The sequence below is a fragment of the Camelina sativa genome, chromosome 11, assembly GCF_000633955.1.
Source record: "Camelina sativa cultivar DH55 chromosome 11, Cs, whole genome shotgun sequence".
Lineage (NCBI taxonomy): Eukaryota > Viridiplantae > Streptophyta > Magnoliopsida > Brassicales > Brassicaceae > Camelina > Camelina sativa.
Window position 1 is genome coordinate 6,026,851 of NC_025695.1, and position 20,507 is coordinate 6,047,357.

Below are 20,507 nucleotides of genomic sequence, written 5' to 3' on the forward strand. Positions count from 1 at the left end.
AAGAGTAAAACAGAGAAGGAAGGTCCTCCAATAGTCAGGGATATAAAGAAAGAAACAGATTATGTACGTACAGTACAACAACTTTCATTTAGTCATCGTTGTACTTTTGTCTGAACCTAAGATCCTATAATGCTTCTCCACTGATTCTTAGGACTAAAGTGAAAATTGTCTTTTGTCTTCCTATTTTGTGAACAACAAAAAAAAAATGAAAGAAACAAAGCTTTATAAATCTATAGATGTTGGTTCAAAATTCAATTGTTGTATAGAAAAAAATACATAAACTAAAAAAAGATTACACAATGCTAATAAGTAACACAAACAAATATCATCTGCCAAATTCTACACTCAAAATTCGACTATGCCTTCTGTATCCAAAATCTCTAAAAATAATTTTTGTTTATTCCTAATTTGGAAAAAAAGAATTTGCAATAATAATAAAAATAAAAAAAATTATCAGTTTCCAAAAACAGAGAGAGTCTACAGAGTTCTTGTGCCGGCGAGTCCACGATGCAAGAGATTATGAGAGATATGATCCCTCGTGTTAACGGCAGTAGCAGATCGTATACTATTCTCCGGCACCGCCACGTCATCAAAAACCTCAAACTTCAACTCCGGCGAAATCTCCTCATTCCTCATCTCACAAATGTTATGCAACACACAACAAGCTCCAAGAACGTACGGCAGATCTTGAAGCTTCACCTCCGTCCGTTTCTGCAAACAAGCCCACCTTCCTTTAAGCCTTTGGAACGCCTCCGTCGCGATCCCCTGAATCTCTCCGACGCTCTCGTTGAACGCGTGCTGCGTCCACGTCAGATTCTGTCTAGCGTACGGCACAAGAAGCCAATCCGTCAACGGAAACCCCGAGTTTCCGACGATCCAGCTGTCACGCAGCATCCCACGCGCCGCTCTCTGCCGCGAAAGCGAAGACTTCTCGAGGATCTGATCGTCGGTGAGGGACCCCGGGTTTCCGATACAGACGTCGGTGAAGATCCCGTCGGCGTTGACCACTCCTTGTACGGTGATCGAGTACGACGTCTTCTGGTTCCTCTCTGTGTGTCTCTTGTTGAAATACGCCGCCACGTGTACCTTCGGAGCGATGATCGGGATATGCGTGGTGTAGATTGATCCGACGACGTTTGGGATTTTGTGTACGGATTCGAATTTCGACTTCGTCGAGCTGATCTCTTGATCCGACGGCCAACGGAGGTACTTGGGCATAAGGACGTCGTAGATGGCGCGGCAGACTTCGATGACCAGCTTGTGGCAAGTCGAGATTCCGAGGCCGAAACGCTCCGACACGTGGCGAAGCGGAGCTCCCGTAGCTAAACGCCAAACGCAAACGCCAACGCGTTTTGGAGCTGGGATCGCGTCTCTAAGCATCGTGTTTTTCTTGGTCACCGTCGTGTCTAGCTCCTCGCATATTAGATTAAACGTCGATTTGCTCATCCGAAAGTCTCGCCGGAACTCGTCTTCCGGGAAATCAGGCCGGCTCACTCTGTCCCACCAGTCCGTAGTCCGTTCTTTAACCCACAATCTCCTATGACTCGGTCCTGACCCGGAACCGCTAGCGATATCCGCGGTCGGAACGGGAGCTGCGGTGGCGGTTGTGTCCGCTACAGCGGAAACCGCAGCGGCTACAACAGCGGTTTTACGTGCGCGTTTAGAACGGGCAGCAGAACCATCGGTGACTTCACCAGCTGGAGAGTAATGACCTTGTAACTGGTTGTAATAACCGTCCATTGTATTAACTTGCTTCTTGTGGTTAGCTTCAAGAAGAGACTTGTCTTGATTAGACTCAAAATCCCACTGCTCTTGTTGCTGTTTAGCTTCCTCGTCTAACAGAAGAAGCGTGGCGAGTATGTCTCCAAACGCAGCCTTACCATTCACAGCGTCGGCTTCGTCGTCGTCTTTTCTTGAACGTTTCTTATTAGTATGGTCGCTGTTGTTGTTGTTACCGAAACCTTCTAATCCGAAACCAGAAGGAGAAGAGTCCATGTCTTGAAATAGACTAAGGAAATGGGAACACTCGTCGTCTTGTAGGTATGGAAATGGGAAAGCAGAGATTTCCATTAAAAGGGAGAAAATATTAATTTTCCAGAGTTTGATGATTTTTTTTTTGTGTTTTGTTTGAAAAGTGTTTGACTTGTAAAGATTAGATGTGAAATCAAAAGCTTTTTTTTATTTAATCAAGTGTTTGAAGTTTGAAGACAAAGAAAGATTTTGAGTTTTATGGTTTTGGTTTTGGTTTCAGACGATTTATAAACAAAAAAGGTTTCTTTGTCTGCGTTTGTGAAAAATACAGAGAGAGAAGCAAGAAAAAGGACGACGAAGGAAGCGCGTGAAAGTGTGAACGCGGTAAGCGGATTGGGTTTGACGGTGACTTGACTTTATTTGTCTGCACATTATTTTTTATTATAGTATTGTTTCTTTCAATAAGATAAAGCGTTTACTCGTTACTGTTTCATTGAGATTGCACCGCGTAAAATCTTTTGTTTGATAAAAAGGACAAAAAGAAAAACATGTTTAATTCATTAAACGTTATATCTTACTACTAGATTCGGTTTTAGTGCAAGTGCAAACTACATAGCTAATACTGTTTTTAGTTATTTCAACTATAAGATTCGGCAAAACAAATCATTAATAAATATATTTATGAAACTTAATTTATTAGTCTTCTAGATGACATCCGAATTGGTTTACTAGGCTGATTATTATTATTATATCTTATGATTCCTTTATTATTATTATTACAAATAGACTGTGTTTTTTTTTTTTTTATCATATGCATGTTGTTCTTCTATCTTATTGTTTTAGTGTACGAAGAGAATTGGTCGATATTTAAGACTTAGGGTGCAAATGGTTGATTAAAATTGAAAAATGGGTTTAACAAAATTGAGTTGAAAATTTTTCAACTCATTCATCTCCAAAATAGTGGTTGAACAAGTTGAACACTTTTTTTGTAGGATTAGTTTATTTTTTCAATTTTTTAAGTTGAACGGGTTGAATAATTTTTTCCAACCTCTTCAACCTTCTCAATATATATGGTAAAAACTGGTTGAATAATTTTTTTCAACATGTCCAATCTCTTCAACCTTGCAACCATTTGCACCCTTAGCAATCCTTGAGACTATTTTTGTTCAACCACACATTTTTAGGATTATTTCCTAAACTTGAATACTAAACTTGTACTTAGTAGACGATGGATAATGAAAATAAGAGAGAGAACACATTAATTTCATTTATCATGTTTTGGACTTAGAAGTTAGTTATAAGTATTATTATTAATTGTTTAGTTTGAATTTTATTTTTATGATTTTGTTTATTTTAAAGATTTACGCGGTAGGGAGCATGGTTGGTGTGTCTTTGTATGCCTTTGTCTTCTTCAATAGATTGTTTTTTGTTTTTTTTTGGGGAATATTCGTGAAAACTTGCTGTATTATTTTAAAAATATCAAATCAGGCTTCTTTCCCGTCTCTCCTATTTTTTGTTACTTTTGAGGAAAAACACGTTTCTAAAAAGAGGATCTCAGAAGTTTCTTGGAAGTGGTCAGATTGGTCACTTTCATTACACTTACACAGCCATAAATATGCGAGAGGGCTTTAGTAATTTTACGTGTTCTGTTTCCGACTTCTTAGCTAAGCTGTGAAAGAAATAACTTTTCTTCTTTTGGCAACAAAGAAAACTTTTGTAAAAATATTCTTTTTTTTTCTCCAATTGTCATGTCTTAATTAACAAAATTCTCGTTCTATCTAAGCGTAGAAACTTTATAAATTAATCTGTGTTTCAACAACTTCATGGAAAGATAATTTTTAAATATCTAACAAATTATACGTTTATAAATTAATTACCTAGAAGCCAATTTGGTTAAAATTATTAGTTGGCGATGGGCATATCATATGTAATCTATCTATATTTGAGTTGCGTATAGAATTTATAACGCGGTGACTTGGGCTGGGAGTGAACCATGATGCTTTTTTGTCTCTTCCAATCAGCACATTGACCGTTGACATACCCACAGTATCAGTTTTGACCATCTTATAATATAAGCCACTTTTACATTAGTCTACTAATTTTTTGGTCTTCAACGGGCACCTGCCCTTTTTCTAATAAGAAAGTGAAGTACTAATCTCACTTTTACTTTAGATTTGGTCTTACATGATTAGTAGAAAGGTTCGATTAAGGGAGCCCATATAATTTATAAGAAAATAAAATGTAATAGACCTAGATGTTATGAACCAGAGAGACCTAGTTTATGCTATCAACTCATAACTCATACATACAACTTAAAACACAGATAAAAGGTCTCATAAAACAATCTTTAATTTCAAACCACAAACTGAGTTCCACAACAATCATACGGTTTTTAAGATACTTAACTTCTTAGACAGAAAATAAGAGTCTGAAACATTCTTAATAAAGGAAAGGACCAACAAACAAGCTCCACAGCTAGCATAAAGTTCTCCAGATACTTACTTACCAAGATCTCAGCTCTGGTTTAGTTGATAGTTAAACGTGGGATACAGAAGTCAACAAGCAGTGTGGTAGGCTCTGTGACCTCAGACTCGTCGACACCATTAACCGGGAGTAACATACTTCTCATAGCAACTTTGACAAATGAGGTCTTCTTCTTGTAGAATATCTGAACAGTCACGACAATCTCTCCCTCGATCCTCTCCACTTCAACAACTATCACATCTCTAAGTCCGACATACCGTGTTCCATTACCTGAAGGCCCCTCGTAAAGTCCCTCCTAACACACAAGAAAAAACTTAACAAGATTAGATCTAAACTTTGTCATTGATCTCTGAAAATTTTGAAATCTAACTAACAAAACTTTACCTCTCCAACACGATAAAACTCTGGACTGAAGACATGTAGTCTTGCTCCCATCGGTTGTTGTTTCAACAGCTCAAATGCTTCATCCCAATTGGTAGCCTCAATCACTTCTCCTCTCATGGGAACGCGAGGTATCTGACAAGCAAATGGGGGAACCTTGGACACACATCCCAAATGAGCCCAATGTTCTCCTCTTGGTAGCCCTTTTTTGAAAGCAAACTCAAGGCATTCTTTCACAGTGAGGTCATGGCGTGGTTGATCCAATTCTTCCGGCCTATCTTCCCTCCTGGTCCAAACGTTTTCAACCAAGTACCGAAGTATGTTTTCCATAGTGTACTGACAGTGTGGTTGATCCAATTCTCCCTCCACTTCTTCCTTCCCAGCGTTATCCACCAAATACTGAGCTGAGTACTCAGTATACTCAGCGTCGAGTTTGGAGATAACCCGTGCAGAGCTAATCAGACTCACAGCTACCAAAGCTGCAGATTGAGATGCATCTACAGGACAGCAAAAAATGATGAAAATGTTGTAGTCAGTTCTCATATGATTCTTTCAAAAGGATTAGGCTGAACCTATTTAAAAAAAAACTAAAAACGAGAGTTAATATTCTCAAAGATTCTACTAGATTTGATAATGTTTACCGTAATCATCTTGCGCATTTCTTGCTCGTACACAATCTGGATGACAGATGCCAGCCGAGCTTGTAAGCGATTGTAAAAACTCATCCATCTTTGCTTACAAAGTTATCCCTGTCAGAAGAAGAAGACATTCAGAAAGCAAGTAGAATCAAGCAAAAGAACACATTCAGAGAGAAGACATTTACAAAGAAAAACCAAAAACAAGACCCAAGTAGCTAAAGCACAAACATGGTGTCAAGCGTTGACATAAACATAAAACCCATTGTTAGCTGCAGAGGCAAAACCGTCGAATGTGAAGCTTTACACTAAACCAAACTAACGTTGATAGCTTCTTTAACAAAGAATAACTCTAACCTAAAGACGGATTCAACATCATTCATCAAAGAAAGGAAAAAAAAAAAAAGTGAAAACCCTAAAATGTTTACTTAAATAGGTCACTACTGTTCACTAATCAAACTGAGAAAGGCCAAATCACGAGCAGAATCAGTAACAAAACCCAAAAACAAGCTTAAAAATCCAAAATGAGGAAGAAAAAATGGAGAGAAAGTTACCAGAGACACACACAGAGACGAGAGAGTCAGAAGGAGACAGACAGTCACTGTAGAGAAGAATGCTCGATCGTGCCTCCCAAAGCCTTCACGAAACCCTATTTCCCCCATCAGCTTGGAGAACTATATTATGTTGGAATAAACTGATATTGTTCTCAGTAAAACTATACATTGCACCTTTACTATATTATGTTGGAATAAACTGATAATAATATATAGTTATATTGGAGAACTAACTAACCTAGGAGTAAATCCAATTATGAATTCAGAAGATTGAAACGATACAGGGAACAGTAATAATATCTTAAAAAGATGATAAACAAGTTCAAAGCCTTTTTAAACTTATCGATAAAAAAGTTTCTAGACAACAAACAAGTTCTACAACTAGGATATGTTTTTTTTAAATACTTGACTTCTTAACTTACAGAAAATAGTCTCATAAAACAATTCATATTTTAGGACCACAATCTAGCATATAGTGCTCTAGATACTTAACAAGATCAAAGTAGCGATCAACATTTTAAAACACAGATAAAAGTCTCATAAACCAATCTTTAATTTAAGACCACAAACATGGTTCCACAACAAACATAAGGTTTTCAGGATACTCAACTTCTTAAACAGAACATAAGTCTCACAAAACATCCTTAATATAGGACCACAAACATGTTCCAGAACTAGAGCATATAGTGCTCCAGATACTTACCAAGATCTAAGCACTCTTGTTTAGTTGATAGATAAGCAGACCCGTTGGCTCTATGGCCTGAGAGTCGTCACCATTTTTTGGTATTGAGAGGAACATGCGAGTCAACGATACTTTGATAAATGAAGTCTTCTTCTTGTAGCATATCTTCACGACCGCAACAGTATCTCCCTCGAACTCCTCCACTGAAGCTATAAGCACATCCCTAAGTCCAACATAACGTGTTATACGTCCACCTGACGCGGGGCCATCGTAAATTCCCTACCACACCAAACAAAATATTGAACAAGATTAGATCAAAACTTTGTCATTCATCTCTTAAAAATTCTGAAAATTAACTTACAACACATTACCTCTCCAACAAGAACAATCTGCGGACTGAACAAATGCAGTTTAGCTGCCACTGGTTGATGCTCCAACAGCTTGAATCCTTCATCATAAGTCTTAGCCTCAATCACTTCTCCTTTCATGGGAACGCGAGGGATCTGACACGCATATGGGGGAGCCTTGAACGTACATCCCAAATGAGCCCAATGTTCTCTTCTCGGTAGCCCTTTTTTAAAAGCAAGTTCGAGGCAGTCCTTAACAGTGAGCTGACAGCCTTGCCGATCCATTTCTCCCTGCCCATGTTCCTTCTTGGTCCAAACATTTTCAGCCAAGTACCGAAGGCAGTTTTCGGTAGTGACCTGACAGCGTTCCTGATCCATTTCTCCTGGCACTTCTTCTTTTCCAGCGTTATCCATCAAAAACTGAGCTGAGTACTCAGTAAACTCAGTGTCGAGCTTGAGCACAAGCCGTGCTGAGCTAATCAGATTCACGGCTACCAAAGCTGCAGACTGAGACGCATCTGCAAGACAACCAAAACAAAGATTAAAATCTCGAAGTCAATTCTGTAAAGAGGATTAGATTGAAACAATGTTATATTAAAACGAGAGTAAGTATCAGTTAAAACAAATCACAGTTTCTTTTAACGATGCCAAGAAAGTAAATTTACCCTTTAAGATTCAAAGATTTGATAAGTTACCGTAATCTTCTATCTCATTGTTTGCTTTGACGCAATCCGGATGACATAAGCCAGCCACCCTTTTAAAAGATTGTAACAGTCGCTCAGCCATCTTTGATACCTTCCTTATAAAGTAGAAACAAGCAGAAGAAGACGTTCACAGATTCAGCAGAAATCAAAGCAGAAGAACACATTCATAAAGAAGATGTATATAAAGCAGAACAAAGAAAGACCTAAGTAGCTGAAGCAGAAACTGATAAACATTTGGTTTTGACAATAAAAACATAACATTTTTTTTAGTTACAGAGCGTCGAACAAGAAGCTTTAGACTAAAACCAAAACTAACGTTGATAGCTTTTTTTAACCTAGAGATGGATTCAGCATCATTCATCTAAGGAAAATGTTAAAAAACCCTAAAACGTAACTAAAAAGTTCGTAACAGTTCACTAATCGCACTGAGAAAGGCCAATTCATGGAGTAGAATCCGTAACAAGCTAAATGAACCCAACAGAGACACAGAAAAACAGAGAGAAAGTTACCGGAGACACAGAGAATCAGAAGGAGACCAGTTCGCAAATCGCCGCTCGCTCTAGACAACAAAATCAGAGAATGCTCACTCTCTAAGCTGTCGCGAAAACCTATTTCTCTCAGCTAAGTCCTCAGAAACGACGCCGTCTGGAACTTCTTCACACGACGCCGTTGAGTAGTGTTTTTTTTTTACCTTAACACGGCGCCGTTTTTACATTGCCAATAGTTGGTTGAACATCGTGTTTATGCAATTTTAAATGTTTACTAGGATTTAACCCGCGGTGTACTGCGAGACAATATTTTAAATTTATATTGTATTTATTTGTTATTTTATTATTATTGTATTAATTTTAAAAATATAAAATTTTACAGGTATTTGATATAAGTATTCAAAGTATAGATTCTTTTATTGTTTTCAAGGTTTTAACCCGTGTAGTATATGTATAGTCTAGTAATACATTTATCTCCTGATACACATCTAAAAATGTCACTAATCTCACCAATCCCACTCTTATTTAACCCGCTATACACCGCAGGACAATATTTGGTTATTTAACCCGCAATACACCAGAGGTTAAATTTGTTACTCAAATGAAGTTGTGTCATTAAAACGGAATAGGTCCTACAGTCACCAAACATCTATTAAAATGGATTTTGAGATTTTTATAGGATTAATCATTTAATGCATAGAGTTGTTTTAAGAACAAACAGAGTGTATATATATTTTCAACCTTTGTATGGCAATAAACGTTTAAAATTAGGTTGGTTTAAATAGATCCATTAATTGACTTTCTACAAATGTTATTTTAGGAAAATCTGTAGGGGTTAATAGATGTTGTGAAGATATTTATGGCAATGAACATATCAAATTAGGTCGTTTTAAATAGTTCTATTAATTGAGTTTCTACGAAATGTTATTTTAGGAAATTGATAGGGGTTAATGTTGTAAATAAAACAAAGTAATTAAGAAAAACTAAAAGGGCATAACCCAAAATGTACTTCAAAAATGTTAATATAGATATATTCATCGTTTCTAATAACAAGAAAGAAGATGGTAAGGGTTAGGATTATTTAAGCATTAACAAAGACCTTAGGATATTTAATATCAAAGAGGAGGATTCAATCACCTATCTGAAAGCAACACAAAGTGTTGATTATCAGGATCAACGAGAGCATGAGCTAATAGCCTTCTTTCTACATCAACCATGGATATCTGACCCCAAGAAACCTCACAACTAATAACAAAAATCACAAAACCGACTAAATGGTGTAGTCAGTCTCATTTACCTTGTGACTATGAGTATCTCGACCAACAAAATAGCTGCTTGCATGTACAAGACTTTTCTTTGACGCGTGCACATATATTGTATACTAGTATTAAGCCTGTACTCCGTACGGGACAAACTTTATCAAAAAAAACTTATATCCCTTAATATTAAAAAAAAAATGAAAATCAAGAAATGTTATTACTTCAAATATTAGTGGAGTTAAAAGCAATAAAGCTTCAATTGTTTAGGAACGTCAGGAAGTCTCGTGTACTCCATATAAATCAGAAAGAATTTAACCAACGGTTTGTTGTATATACCGTTATTGTTAGTGCTTTGGTTACTGGGGGTTTATCACAAGTCTCAGAAAGAGACAAAGAGTTTTGGCTCAAATGACTAAAAACATGTAAGCAAAACTTCGAAAAAGAATCATAAGAAATTCCAACCGACACTGACATGAGTTTTACATGATATTTGCAAAACAAAATACAATCATGTAAATAAAAAAAGTGAGTGGTGACAGAATTTTATACCCATGAGGATGTTGCAGTTGTGAATTGAAATAAATTTACTAAAAATTCTCATATTATTGATTTCACCTTTACTTTTACGTTCACCCAAAAGGGTTTTTATACTCCAAGTAGAACAATCTGAAATCCTCATAGATCATAATTACTGATTTCAAACGATGCCTAATTAATTATGTTGAGTGATGTGCCTTGGGACTGGAGAATCTCAACCTATTTGGAGTGCTGAATTGCTCCTTCATCTTTGTACACGAAGAGACGTGCTGACGATTATAATGTTTCTTTTGGTGTTTACATGGGCTTGTCTTCATTTGTTGTTGTGGTTTTGTTGAGTGGTCGAGATCCATCTTCTTCGTCTCCTCTGTTTCAAGGGCTAAAAATCACAAGCCACCGGTTTACTCTGAGATATAATCAGAATCCCATTCGCCGATGCAGAATCCACGACAGATAAAAGGCTGAGAAGTGTGGAACAGCATCTTAGACTCGTCGTCTTTGGAAACCGCTCGTAAGTAGATCGTAATCAATCCTTCTGATTCGCCCGAAAAACTCGATGTTTGCAAGATACGATACAAATTCAGGAGTTCGGCACAGTTTCTTAAGGTCGCAGCTATGATGGGATGAAGAAATTCCCGTGGAGAATATATGGTCTTTTTTTAGGGGGAGAAAGCTCTGACCCTTAAATTGGTGACTCGAATCCCGTCAGCATAATTTTCTGATACCTAAACACGTTCAAATCTGAAAAACAGATCATGTAGTAAAAATAATTAATAATTCATAATGCAACGATGGAATGAAATTATAACAAAAATTGAATTAAAAATGCACAAAAAATGGGATATCGCAGATCAATTCAGCGGAGAATGATAAAATCAAATCATGTAATGTGAAGGAAATTGTAATCATAAAGACAAACGATGTGAAGAGCAGAAGTGAAGGAATTGATGATTTTTTCCATTGTTGAATAGAAGCAATTGAAAAAGAGGTTTTTAACAAAACCTATTACGTTTTCATGAGCTCTATTTAAAAAGATAATCTATTTCAGAGTAAAGTGATATGTAGAATAACATAAAACATACCAAAATATAAAATAATTTCATGTCCCGGATATTACAGCCCTGATCTTCTATTCTTTTTTCAAAGAATCTAGATTTGAAAAATGAGTATAATTCCAGAGGCATCTTTCAACTGAATAAAAAAAAAAATCAGAATTAATATGAAATCAAGAGAAAGTATATTAAAATGAACAAAAGCTAAAGGATTTACCTGCCTAAGAATTGAGCGGAGAGATAAATAACATAGAAGGATTCAAGAGAGAAGAGACTGAAATTGAATTTAAATAGGAGATTGATCCGTTGTAAAACCATCATGAACGTGGTTACGTGGATGTGTTAGTGGCGTAAATTTAGGGATAGATTTTTGTCTTTTTCTTTTTTACAGTTTTGTCATAATTGAAGGAATGCTAAAGAAGATGAATAGAAGAAACTGATGCTGAAAACATTATTGTGGGCTTGGGCTTATTATGACACAAAAAGTTAAACCTTATTAATAGGGGTCTAAAGCTTTTGACAATTTCGTAACACATTTAGTTGGTTAAGTTTTTTTTTTAATTTTTTTTTAATTTTAAGAATTCATCTTTTTAAACGATGGTGTGTATATATATTTTTGATTTTTTTTAAGGAAATAAAATCTAATGTGGCTTAATATTACTGGACAGATGACTTGTGCTTTATAGGATAAAGAATTTGTCCTCGTGACCCTGAGTCAACAAAACCCACCATTCCGTCATACGTTTGACAAAGTTACATCTCTAAGACCATCTCCAATGTGTTACTCTATTTTTTCCTCTAAAATAGAGCAACTCTAAAACCTCCAACGTATTACTCTATTTTAGAGGTGAAAATAGAGTTAGTGTAAAAAATAGAGATGAAAATAGAGTTGCTCTATATATAGAGCAATCATATCATTTTCTCTATTTTAGATTAAAATATAGAGTAGGGTTGGAACAAATGTTGCTCTATAATAGAGTTTTGACTCTAAAATAGAGTGGGGTTGGAAATGCCCTAAGAAACTCAACCTGATTAAAAAGGAACTAGGTAACAACCCGCACTATATGCGGGATAAATCGATTTAAAGAAAATTATTATAAGTAAAATTATTATTCTAGAACCAATATTTGTTTGTGTCAAACATAGTATGTAACTAAAGTTTTTTATTTATTTATTCAAAGCTGTGTTTTTACGTGTAAAAAATATGTTTCACCATTGAAATCTTTAAATATGTAAGAGAAAATATTGATAAAATGTTACTATTTATTGCAACATGTCTTTTGTGTGGTTTAAAAATCAAATTCATAATATCTTATGTTTTATATTGTAATCATAACAATTTTGCATGTTTCTTATGTAACTATAACAACATATACTAAATTACTCGATAGTTTAATTAATTAATTTTATTATATGTTAGTAACAATCGGATTCTAAACTAAATTTTCTGAAGGTAATCTAATTTATTGATTTAATATTTGTGATTAGGCTATTTAAATCTTTTGAGTTAGTCGGTTTATTAATATTTTCTATAAATAACGGATTATTACCGAAAAAAACATTATGAAAAAATTAATGAAACTTCAAAATCAACATATTCATGTAAGAATACATTTCACCTGTGAATTATATGAACATGGTAAAGAAAATAATTATAAAATGTTACAATTTATGGAAATATTTTTTTTGTGTGCTTTAAAAATCAAATTTTTATATTATTTTTAATCGAGTAACTATAACAATTTTCATAATCTAATAATCACTCATTTTAAATATATTATGATTTTTTTTTGGGTAATAAGTTTATTTATAATGATAAGGGTTATTGTCTCATTCCTTTTTAATAGCACATAGATTAATGTACAATTAAAACGTATATTCCTATTTGGTGATTAATATTTCCATTTTTAATGAATAATCACACTAAATGTTGAGATTAATTAGTTTACATACTTAGATATATATAAATAATCACATATTCATGATATTCCCTAATTTGTTGTCATTTTTATATTTATTTATGTATATATATAAATCTATATTTATTGGGAATTAAGTTTCCTTTAATGAGTTGGAGATAATTCGGGGATAATATATTTTTTTTATAATCAATTATAATAACTATTGAAAGCTTGTTATTTAAATTATTATGGTAATAATACTAACATAAAAATAACATTTTTATATGATTTTGTTCATAAGTTATATGTTTAATAACTTATATGTTCTTTATTTTTATTAACTTTATATGTTTTGTAGCCTTTTTAGAATATTTTACTTATATTGATTTTTAGAATTTCTAAAAAATAATATAACTTTGACTTATATATTTGTAAGTAAATTTTAGTAAAATTTTGACTTAAAATAGTATGAAATTATTTAATTAGTTTTAATATGTGATATTTAATTTTGTGTGAGAATTGATAACATATCTAATTATTATTTAGTTTATTGTTTTTTTTGGAAAATATAATGACATATTAATGTAATTAAGTAGAAAATTTAAGATTTTTGGCTAAATGTGTCTCGAGCTCTTTGACGGCGACACATCAGCTTTTTCAAGAGAGTGTTTCTCTATTAATATATAGAGAATTTTAACAAGAAAATTCTTACACGGAGGAACATTTCTCAAAGAGGCTCAAAAGGCAGCGGTCCTGGTGTTAAGAACATGAAGGCTATCTTAGGATTCTTTATCTTAGATTTGAGGATATACGACTCACAACCCACTGTCAGTCAATTCCCTCGAAGGCACAAACAAAACCTGTTGGTATAACGGACATCCAGGACCAGAAAACATGTAGCACGCCACAGAATTCCGGGGAGGATATACGAATGGGGTGATGACAACAACCGCAACCAGAACAACCAAAGTGATAATCCATCTCGGGCCTTTAAAAGGAGGCCTTCGACGAGACTCTGACATGACCACCGCTTTTTATCTCTTAAGCTACCGTTAGAAGTATCAAAACCATCTTCTTAAACAATCTGCTCACTGATTCTAGTGCCAATTCTTTAAACACATACATTAAAAATAGCTCCTAACCTTTTCCAAGTGCCAACCAACATATTACATCGTGGCTTCAACATGTGTATCTTTTCCCGGTTGTTGTCGTAGCAAATTAATGGAACTCAGAAGTTTGAATCCATTAGATTTCCATGAAAATGTTCCCTGAGGAACAATAATGACCTTTGACCAGAAGCTAAAACTCTTTCTCCTGCAAACCAAGATATTTTAATTACTTTTAAGTCATGCGAGAAGAAACTGGACGGAGATGTTACGTGTTACAGACAAAATTTCCAGACAACGTTTCTGTTCCAGTTTATCGCTGCTAAAAGAGTATGAAGATGAAGCTCCTGGTTTTGAGCACTACTTCCATTTCTCTATATTCGAACATTCCCTTAAGCTGATTTTGTCTTGGTTTTGCTCTCTTCACTATCTTCCTAAACAATGATGTTGTACCTGCCCTTATCTTCAATGTTCTTCTTAACTTCACTACTTCCCTCGGTTTTGCTACTCTCTTCTCCGCTGCTAGGATCTGTGGAGTATTAGTACAATAAGAACCCGGTCCTTCAATTTTGTCAGTTTATAAATTCAGTCGGAAGTACATTTCAGTTTTATTAAACTTGAAATTTTTAATAAAAGCATCCGTGCTAATATTAGTAGTAATCAAATAAGTGTGTGACGCAGAAATTATTAAATACATATATGGGGTTGGTTTGTTTAGTAATCTTCCCAAATAAAATAGGCATATAACAACATTCAGAGACAGCAAAATAACATTTCACTACAACAACAATAATATTTTTACTTACTCGCAAGTAAGTGCAGAAAGGACACTCGCAAGCAAAAAAACTATTGAAGATAGTTAAGATCAGTAGTAAACTTATGTCATTTAAACATTCAGAAGCAGCATAAAGATGTCATAAAGAAAGGGACAAGAAAACAACATATAGTAGCTAGTCTTCCCAAAATCTCAACAGATTTTGCCACACATGACTAGAGATATTATATCCTACTAGATTCGAACCAGATTTCATTATAAGCATATTCAATACTAAGCATCTTGGAAGTTCCATTAGTTTAGGCTGATAGCTAATGCGGGTCCCTGCTCTCGTTCCAGAGCACATGATGGTACCTGGGTTTCTTTGTCAAAGAGCGACTTCCACAAATCGAAAATGCTGGACTCCATTGCATCCCTAGCAAACCCGTGCGCCTCTGAAGCATCCTTGGTAGAACTCAACTGCTCCTCTACCTTCTTCAGCGATTCTTCAATGACCCGCGTGGACTCGCGGCCATACCAAAACCCTTTTTCAGTTCTGAGATTCTTAACAAGGAGGTCCAGATCTCTTATTCCCACACTCAAAGTCTCCCAAGTCGTCATCATCAGTCTGCAGTGGACCGACTGGCCACCTTTGTAATACAATAGATTCTTTGGTATGATATGTTTTGAGTAGACATCACGAGTAACACGAAATAGCCTTTCCCCCACGGGGCTATCAGGTTTCAGGTCCCTTCTGCCATCATACATCGATAACTGATAGCAGAATGCTACCATAGTACGAAGGTCATCACAGAGCAAGAACATTATTTCAGCCACATGTAGCGAGAGATCAACACCTAGTCGCAAAACCTCCTCTTTCAGCTCCTGCATTGCAAAATCATTCCTGCGCGCGCAAAAGAGGAAAAGCAAAAAGATGCATGAAGGCTTTGTTTGTAACCTGAGGGTTGAATTGCAAAACTCAGTAAGAAATGTTACGTACTGACCCTAGAATATAAGGAGAAGGTGTGGGCAGCCTCACTATCTCGCTTGGCCTGTATTTACCAACAAGAATAGGCTGAAATAGGTCGTCTAGGGTTGTCACAGAGAGAGACTCAGCAGTGTCAACGAAGAGAGACTTCCACAAGAAAGAAATGTTAGACTCTATCGCCTCCCTCGCAAACCCGTTGGCCTCTGAAACATGTTTTGCGGACCTCAATTTATCCTGAAGCGTCTTGAGCAGTAGCTTGAATTTGCAAGAGCGGAAGAGAGTAGTCGATCATCAAAGTAGCAATCTTTCCTTCTGAGAAGGAGAACAAGGCGATGCAAGACCATGACCCCTTCAGCAAAATCCTTCCAAAGGGTCTTGATCAATCCAAACTGAACCGAGTAGGCAACATCCTCCTGGTAAACTCCATTCTTGGGTTCGATATGTTCAGAGTAGACCTCAACAATAACATGGACCAGCCTTTGAGACACGGGAGAGGAGCGTGGTACTATGCGTATCCATAACATGTAGCCGAACCACAACAAAGTACGAATGTCATCACACAGCAAGAACATGGATTCAGCTACACAGAGTGAGAGGTCAACTCCTAGTCGTACGACCTCCTCTCTCATGTCCTCCTTAGCAGAGAGCGTCCTAGTAGTTCGAACAAAAAAAGTCAAAAAAAATATCAGACGTTTGTTTGTATGTAAACAGAATAAAAAGAGACAACTTAGCATCACTGTCTTACCCTGTACCGTATGGATAGAATCTGAAGAAGTTTGAATGAGGACGGAGACCACGAGAGCAAGAAATTGATGCCATCCTCCCTGATCACTGATCAGGGATATTCAAAAATCAAAAAAAAGCATACAATATGAAAATAAGACAAGTCGGCAGAAATGAAAACAATAAACAAATTCACCAACTTAGAAAAAAATCCGTAAACAAACACAACAGAAGCTAAAATGAGAAACAGAATAAGAAAAAATTTACCGGAGGAGACTCAGAGAGGGACAACAACGGCGGAATCCGAAACAGTGGTGGTGACGTGACAGTCGCCCCGAAGAAGATCAAAGAAACTTCCCCAAATGTAAAAGCCCTAACCCTATTCCCCCCCCCCCCCCCCCCCCCCCCCCNCCCGCCCCCCAATTTCTGATTAGTCCCAAAACGCCGTCGTTGAGACTCTACTCTTTAATCGATTAAGCGGAGGAGCCCAACAATCAAAAATACAAAAGCCCAAACTAGGTTTAGAGTTGGACAATTAGAATTTTAAACACGTGTATTATGTCTTTAAACGACATCGTTGTAAATTTCAGACGGACACAGACGGTACAAGTCTAGAAAGCTAAAAAATCATTGATCTTTGTCAAAATATTTTAATTTCGTAGTTTTTCGAACCAAACGTTGCACTAGATATGAAAAAGTTTGTTTTTATTTTTCATACAATTTAACATTGCATTCAATAAATAAATAAAATCGTCGAACGAGAGAAGCATAAATCAAAGCAGAAGAACAAATTCATAAAAGAAGATTGTATATTATTTTTTTCTTTCTACTGTGTTAAAACCTCTCTTAAAACCCCCCATTGGGGATGACCTAAGTAGCTGAAGCATAAACATGGTTTCAAGTTTTAACATAGAACATAACATTTTTTTAACCTACTTTGAAGCCAAAAACTCGCACGTATTTAAAAAGGTCACTAAGGATGATACTTCAGAGGTACAATGCCCAGTTGTTGTAAGTAGCATCACCTTTAGAAAGTAGCGATCAACTTCTTAAAACACAGATAAAAAGTCTCATAAAACAATATTCAATTTTAGACCACAAACAGGGTTCCACAACAACAAACATAGGGTTTTCAAGATACTTAACTTCTTAAACAGAAAAGCGAGGACCCAACAAAACATTCTTAATACAGGACCCAACAAACAAGTTCCACAACTAGCATAAAAATCTCCGGATACTTACCACGGTCTCAGCTCTCGTTTAGTTGATAGAAAAGCGAGGCATACAGAAGTCAACAAGCAGTGATGTTCGCTGAGACTTGTCGCCACCATTAAACCGGAGTGACCTACTTTTCACAGCAACTTTGACAAATGAGGTCTTCTTCTTGTAGCATATTTGAACAGTCGCAACATCCTTTCCCTTGATCCTCGCCGCTTCAACAACTATCACATCTCTAAGCCCAACATATCGAGTTCCCTTACCTGACGGCCCATCGTAAATTCCCTAACACACAAGAAAAAATTAAACAAGATTAGATCTAAACTTTGTCATTAATCTCTGAAAATTTTGAAATTTAACTAACGACACTTTACCTTCTCTCCAAAACGACGATCGAACTCTGGACTGAAGACATGCAGTCTTGCTCCCACCGGTTGTTGCATAGCCAGCTCAAGTGCTTCATCCCAATTTGTAGCCTCAATCACTTCTCCTTTCATGGGAACGCGAGGTATCTGACAAGCAAATAGGGGAACCTTGGACATACATCCCAAATAAGATTGGTCAAGATTAGATCAAAACTTTGTCATTCATCTCTTAGAATTCTGAAATTTAGCTTAACAACACTTTACCTCCTCTCCAACACAATCAATCTGTGGACTGAACACATGCAGTTTTGCTCCCACGGGTTGATGCACCAACAGCTTGAATGCTCCATCCAAATCCTTAGCTTCAACAACTTCTTCTTTCATGGAAACACGAGGAATGCGACAAGCAGATGGAGGAGGCTTGAACATACATCCCAAATGTGCCCAAACAACTTCTTTCGGCAACCCTTCTTTCAAAGCAAAAGCAAGGGCATCTTTAACAGTGAGCTCGCAGCTTTGCCCGTCTTCCTTCTTTGGACAAGCGTTATCAACCAAAAACTGAGCTGAGTAAGAAGTATACTCAGTGTCGAGCTTAAGTATAACCCGCGCAGCGCTTATCAGATTCGCTGCTACCAAAGCAGCAGACTGAGACGCATCTGCAAGCCAAAAAACATATGAAAAAATAAACCCAGATGCACTTTTCATGATGCAAAGAAACTAATTATACTCTTAAGATTCTAGATTTTGATTAAGTTACCATAATCTTCTTGCGCATTCAATGCTCGTTTGCACTCCGGATGACAAGAGGTAGCGAGGGCCATCTCCAATTACTTAACCCTAACGCACATAATGAAATTTGCTTACTAAGATCAGAAGAAGACATTCATAAAAACAAAAACAGAGTGAGACAAGCAAAAACAATACAAGACCTAACGACTAGCAAACATTTGAACATCAACAACATAACCATTTCTAATTGCAGAGAAATATCTACATACGAGAAAGATTTCGACTAGAACAAAACCAAATTATTCATCCAAGAAAAAAGTTAAAACCCTAAACGTAACTACAAAATAAGTTCACTAATCGCAGAAAATCACAAACAACACAAAAAAAAACAAAATCCGTAAACAAACCCAAACAGAAGCTAAAATGAGAAAAAAAATAAGAAAAATTTACCGGAGGAGACTCAGAGAGAGAGACAACAACGGCGGAATCCGAAACAGTGGTGTTGGTGACAGTCGCCTGAAGAAGATCAAAGAACCCAAATGTAAAAAGCCATAACCCTATTTCCCCCCAGTTTCTTGTTAGTCCAAACACGCTGTCGTTGAGAGTTAACTCTTTAATCCATTAAACGGAGGAGGCCCAACAATTAAAACTACAAAAGCCCAAACTAAGTTTTTTTTTTGTCAAAAGCCCAAACTAGGTTTAGAGTGGGACATTTAGAATTTTAGACACGTGTATTATGTCTTTAAACGACATCGTTGTATATTCAAGTCTAGAAGAAAGCTAAGAATCATTGAGCTTTGTCAAAATATTTTAATTTCGTAGTTTTTCTTCCAACCAAACGTTGCGCTAGCCGCTAGATATGAAAAAGTGAAGCATAAATCATAGCAGAAGAACAAATTCATAAAAGAAGATGTATATAACGCAAAACCAAAAAGACCTGAACATGGTTTCAAGTTTTAACATAAAACATAACATTTTTTTGACCTACTATGAAGCCAAAAGGTCACTTAAGGATGATACTTCAGAGGTACAATGCCCAGGTGTTGTAAGTAGCATCACCTGTAGAAAGTAGCGATCAACTTCTTAAAACACAGATAAAAAGTCTCATAAAACAATCTTTAATTTCAGACCACAAACAGTGTTCCACAACAACAAACATAGGGTTTTCATTTTTCAAGATACTTCATTTCTTAAACAGAACATAAGTCTCATAAAACATTCTTAATACAGGACCCAACAAACAAGTTCCACAACTAGCATAAAAATCTCCGGATACTTACCACGATCTCAGCTCTCGTTTATAGAAAAGCGAGGCATACAGAAGTCAACAAGCAGTGATGTTCGCTTGGTGACCTGAGACTTGTCGCCACCATTAAACCGGAGTGACCTACTTTTCACAGCAACTTTGACAAATGAGGTCTTCTTCTTGAAGCATATTTGAACAGTCGCAACATCCTTTCCATTGATCCTCGCCGCTTCAACCACTATCACATCTCTAAGCCCAACATATCGAGTTCCCTTACCCGACGGCCCATCGTAAATTCCCTAACACACAAGAAAAAAATTAAACAAGATTAGATCTAAACTTTGTTATTAATCTTTGACCAAAAAAAAAAAAAAAAAAAAAAA

General features: G+C 36.1%; 5 protein-coding genes, 1 long non-coding RNA gene and 1 pseudogene across 10 annotated transcripts; all 7 read right to left on the reverse strand.

Annotated features, from left to right (window-relative positions):
- LOC104721883 (putative nuclease HARBI1) lies at window positions 207-2,265 on the reverse strand. Its single transcript, XM_010439959.2, has one exon. The coding sequence runs from the start codon at window positions 2,068-2,070 to the stop codon at window positions 478-480; it is 1,593 nt and encodes a 530-aa protein (XP_010438261.1). The 5' UTR covers window positions 2,071-2,265; the 3' UTR covers window positions 207-477.
- Window positions 4,129-6,112, reverse strand: LOC104721886. Its single transcript, XM_010439964.2, has 4 exons — window positions 6,026-6,112; window positions 5,478-5,585; window positions 4,840-5,333; window positions 4,129-4,750 (listed from the first exon to the last, which is right to left on the reverse strand). The coding sequence occupies exons 2-4, from the start codon at window positions 5,563-5,565 to the stop codon at window positions 4,496-4,498; spliced, it is 837 nt and encodes a 278-aa protein (XP_010438266.1). The 5' UTR covers window positions 5,566-5,585; window positions 6,026-6,112; the 3' UTR covers window positions 4,129-4,495.
- Window positions 6,035-8,343, reverse strand: LOC104721884. Of its 5 annotated transcripts, none has more exons than XM_010439961.2 (5): window positions 8,268-8,343; window positions 7,750-7,853; window positions 7,079-7,572; window positions 6,729-6,986; window positions 6,035-6,120 (listed from the first exon to the last, which is right to left on the reverse strand). In XM_010439961.2, exons 2-4 carry the CDS (start codon window positions 7,838-7,840, stop codon window positions 6,735-6,737), a joined length of 837 nt encoding a protein of 278 aa, XP_010438263.1. In that variant the 5' UTR covers window positions 7,841-7,853; window positions 8,268-8,343; the 3' UTR covers window positions 6,035-6,120; window positions 6,729-6,734. The 5 variants fall into 5 exon arrangements, with proteins under 5 accessions (XP_010438263.1, XP_019087167.1, XP_019087165.1 ...); XM_019231622.1 differs by having other exon boundaries at window positions 6,063-6,145; window positions 7,750-7,849; XM_019231620.1 differs by having other exon boundaries at window positions 6,063-6,145.
- Window positions 10,045-11,472, reverse strand: LOC104721887. The gene is made up of 3 exons (XR_757092.2): window positions 11,312-11,472; window positions 11,125-11,233; window positions 10,045-10,783 (listed from the first exon to the last, which is right to left on the reverse strand). It is a non-coding gene; the product is annotated as an uncharacterized LOC104721887 (long non-coding RNA).
- LOC104721888 lies at window positions 14,927-16,126 on the reverse strand. Its single transcript, XM_010439965.2, has 2 exons — window positions 15,860-16,126; window positions 14,927-15,759 (listed from the first exon to the last, which is right to left on the reverse strand). Exon 2 carries the CDS (start codon window positions 15,744-15,746, stop codon window positions 15,171-15,173), a length of 576 nt encoding a protein of 191 aa, XP_010438267.1. The 5' UTR covers window positions 15,747-15,759; window positions 15,860-16,126; the 3' UTR covers window positions 14,927-15,170.
- Window positions 17,633-19,440, reverse strand: LOC104721889. Its single transcript, XM_010439967.2, has 5 exons — window positions 19,329-19,440; window positions 18,907-18,986; window positions 18,414-18,805; window positions 18,159-18,317; window positions 17,633-18,069 (listed from the first exon to the last, which is right to left on the reverse strand). Exons 2-5 carry the CDS (start codon window positions 18,968-18,970, stop codon window positions 17,827-17,829), a joined length of 858 nt encoding a protein of 285 aa, XP_010438269.1. The 5' UTR covers window positions 18,971-18,986; window positions 19,329-19,440; the 3' UTR covers window positions 17,633-17,826.
- Window positions 19,747-20,507, reverse strand: part of LOC104721890 — a 2,714-nt pseudogene continuing 1,953 nt past the window's right edge.

Bases quoted from the DNA above. Each gene is read 5' to 3' on its own strand.
- LOC104721884 (XM_010439961.2), bottom strand. From the start codon at position 7,840: ATGGCTGAGCGACTGTTACAATCTTTTAAAAGGGTGGCTGGCTTATGT. The intron at 7,573-7,749 runs GTAACTTATCAA...GTTGTCTTGCAG, and splicing joins CAATGAGATAGAAGATTACG to ATGCGTCTCAGTCTGCAGCT. The intron at 6,987-7,078 runs GTAATGTGTTGT...TTGGTGTGGTAG, and splicing joins AGATTGTTCTTGTTGGAGAG to GGAATTTACGATGGCCCCGC.
- LOC104721889 (XM_010439967.2), bottom strand. From the start codon at position 18,970: ATGGCCCTCGCTACCTCTTGTCATCCGGAGTGCAAACGAGCATTGAAT. The intron at 18,806-18,906 runs GTAACTTAATCA...TTTGGCTTGCAG, and splicing joins GAATGCGCAAGAAGATTATG to ATGCGTCTCAGTCTGCTGCT. The intron at 18,318-18,413 runs GTAAAGTGTTGT...TGTATGTCCAAG, and splicing joins TTGATTGTGTTGGAGAGGAG to GTTCCCCTATTTGCTTGTCA.
- LOC104721888 (XM_010439965.2), bottom strand. From the start codon at position 15,746: ATGCAGGAGCTGAAAGAGGAGGTTTTGCGACTAGGTGTTGATCTCTCG.
- LOC104721883 (XM_010439959.2), bottom strand. From the start codon at position 2,070: ATGGAAATCTCTGCTTTCCCATTTCCATACCTACAAGACGACGAGTGT.
- LOC104721886 (XM_010439964.2), bottom strand. From the start codon at position 5,565: ATGGATGAGTTTTTACAATCGCTTACAAGCTCGGCTGGCATCTGTCAT. The intron at 5,334-5,477 runs GTAAACATTATC...GCTGTCCTGTAG, and splicing joins AAATGCGCAAGATGATTACG to ATGCATCTCAATCTGCAGCT. The intron at 4,751-4,839 runs GTAAAGTTTTGT...CTTGTGTGTTAG, and splicing joins AGTTTTATCGTGTTGGAGAG to GAGGGACTTTACGAGGGGCC.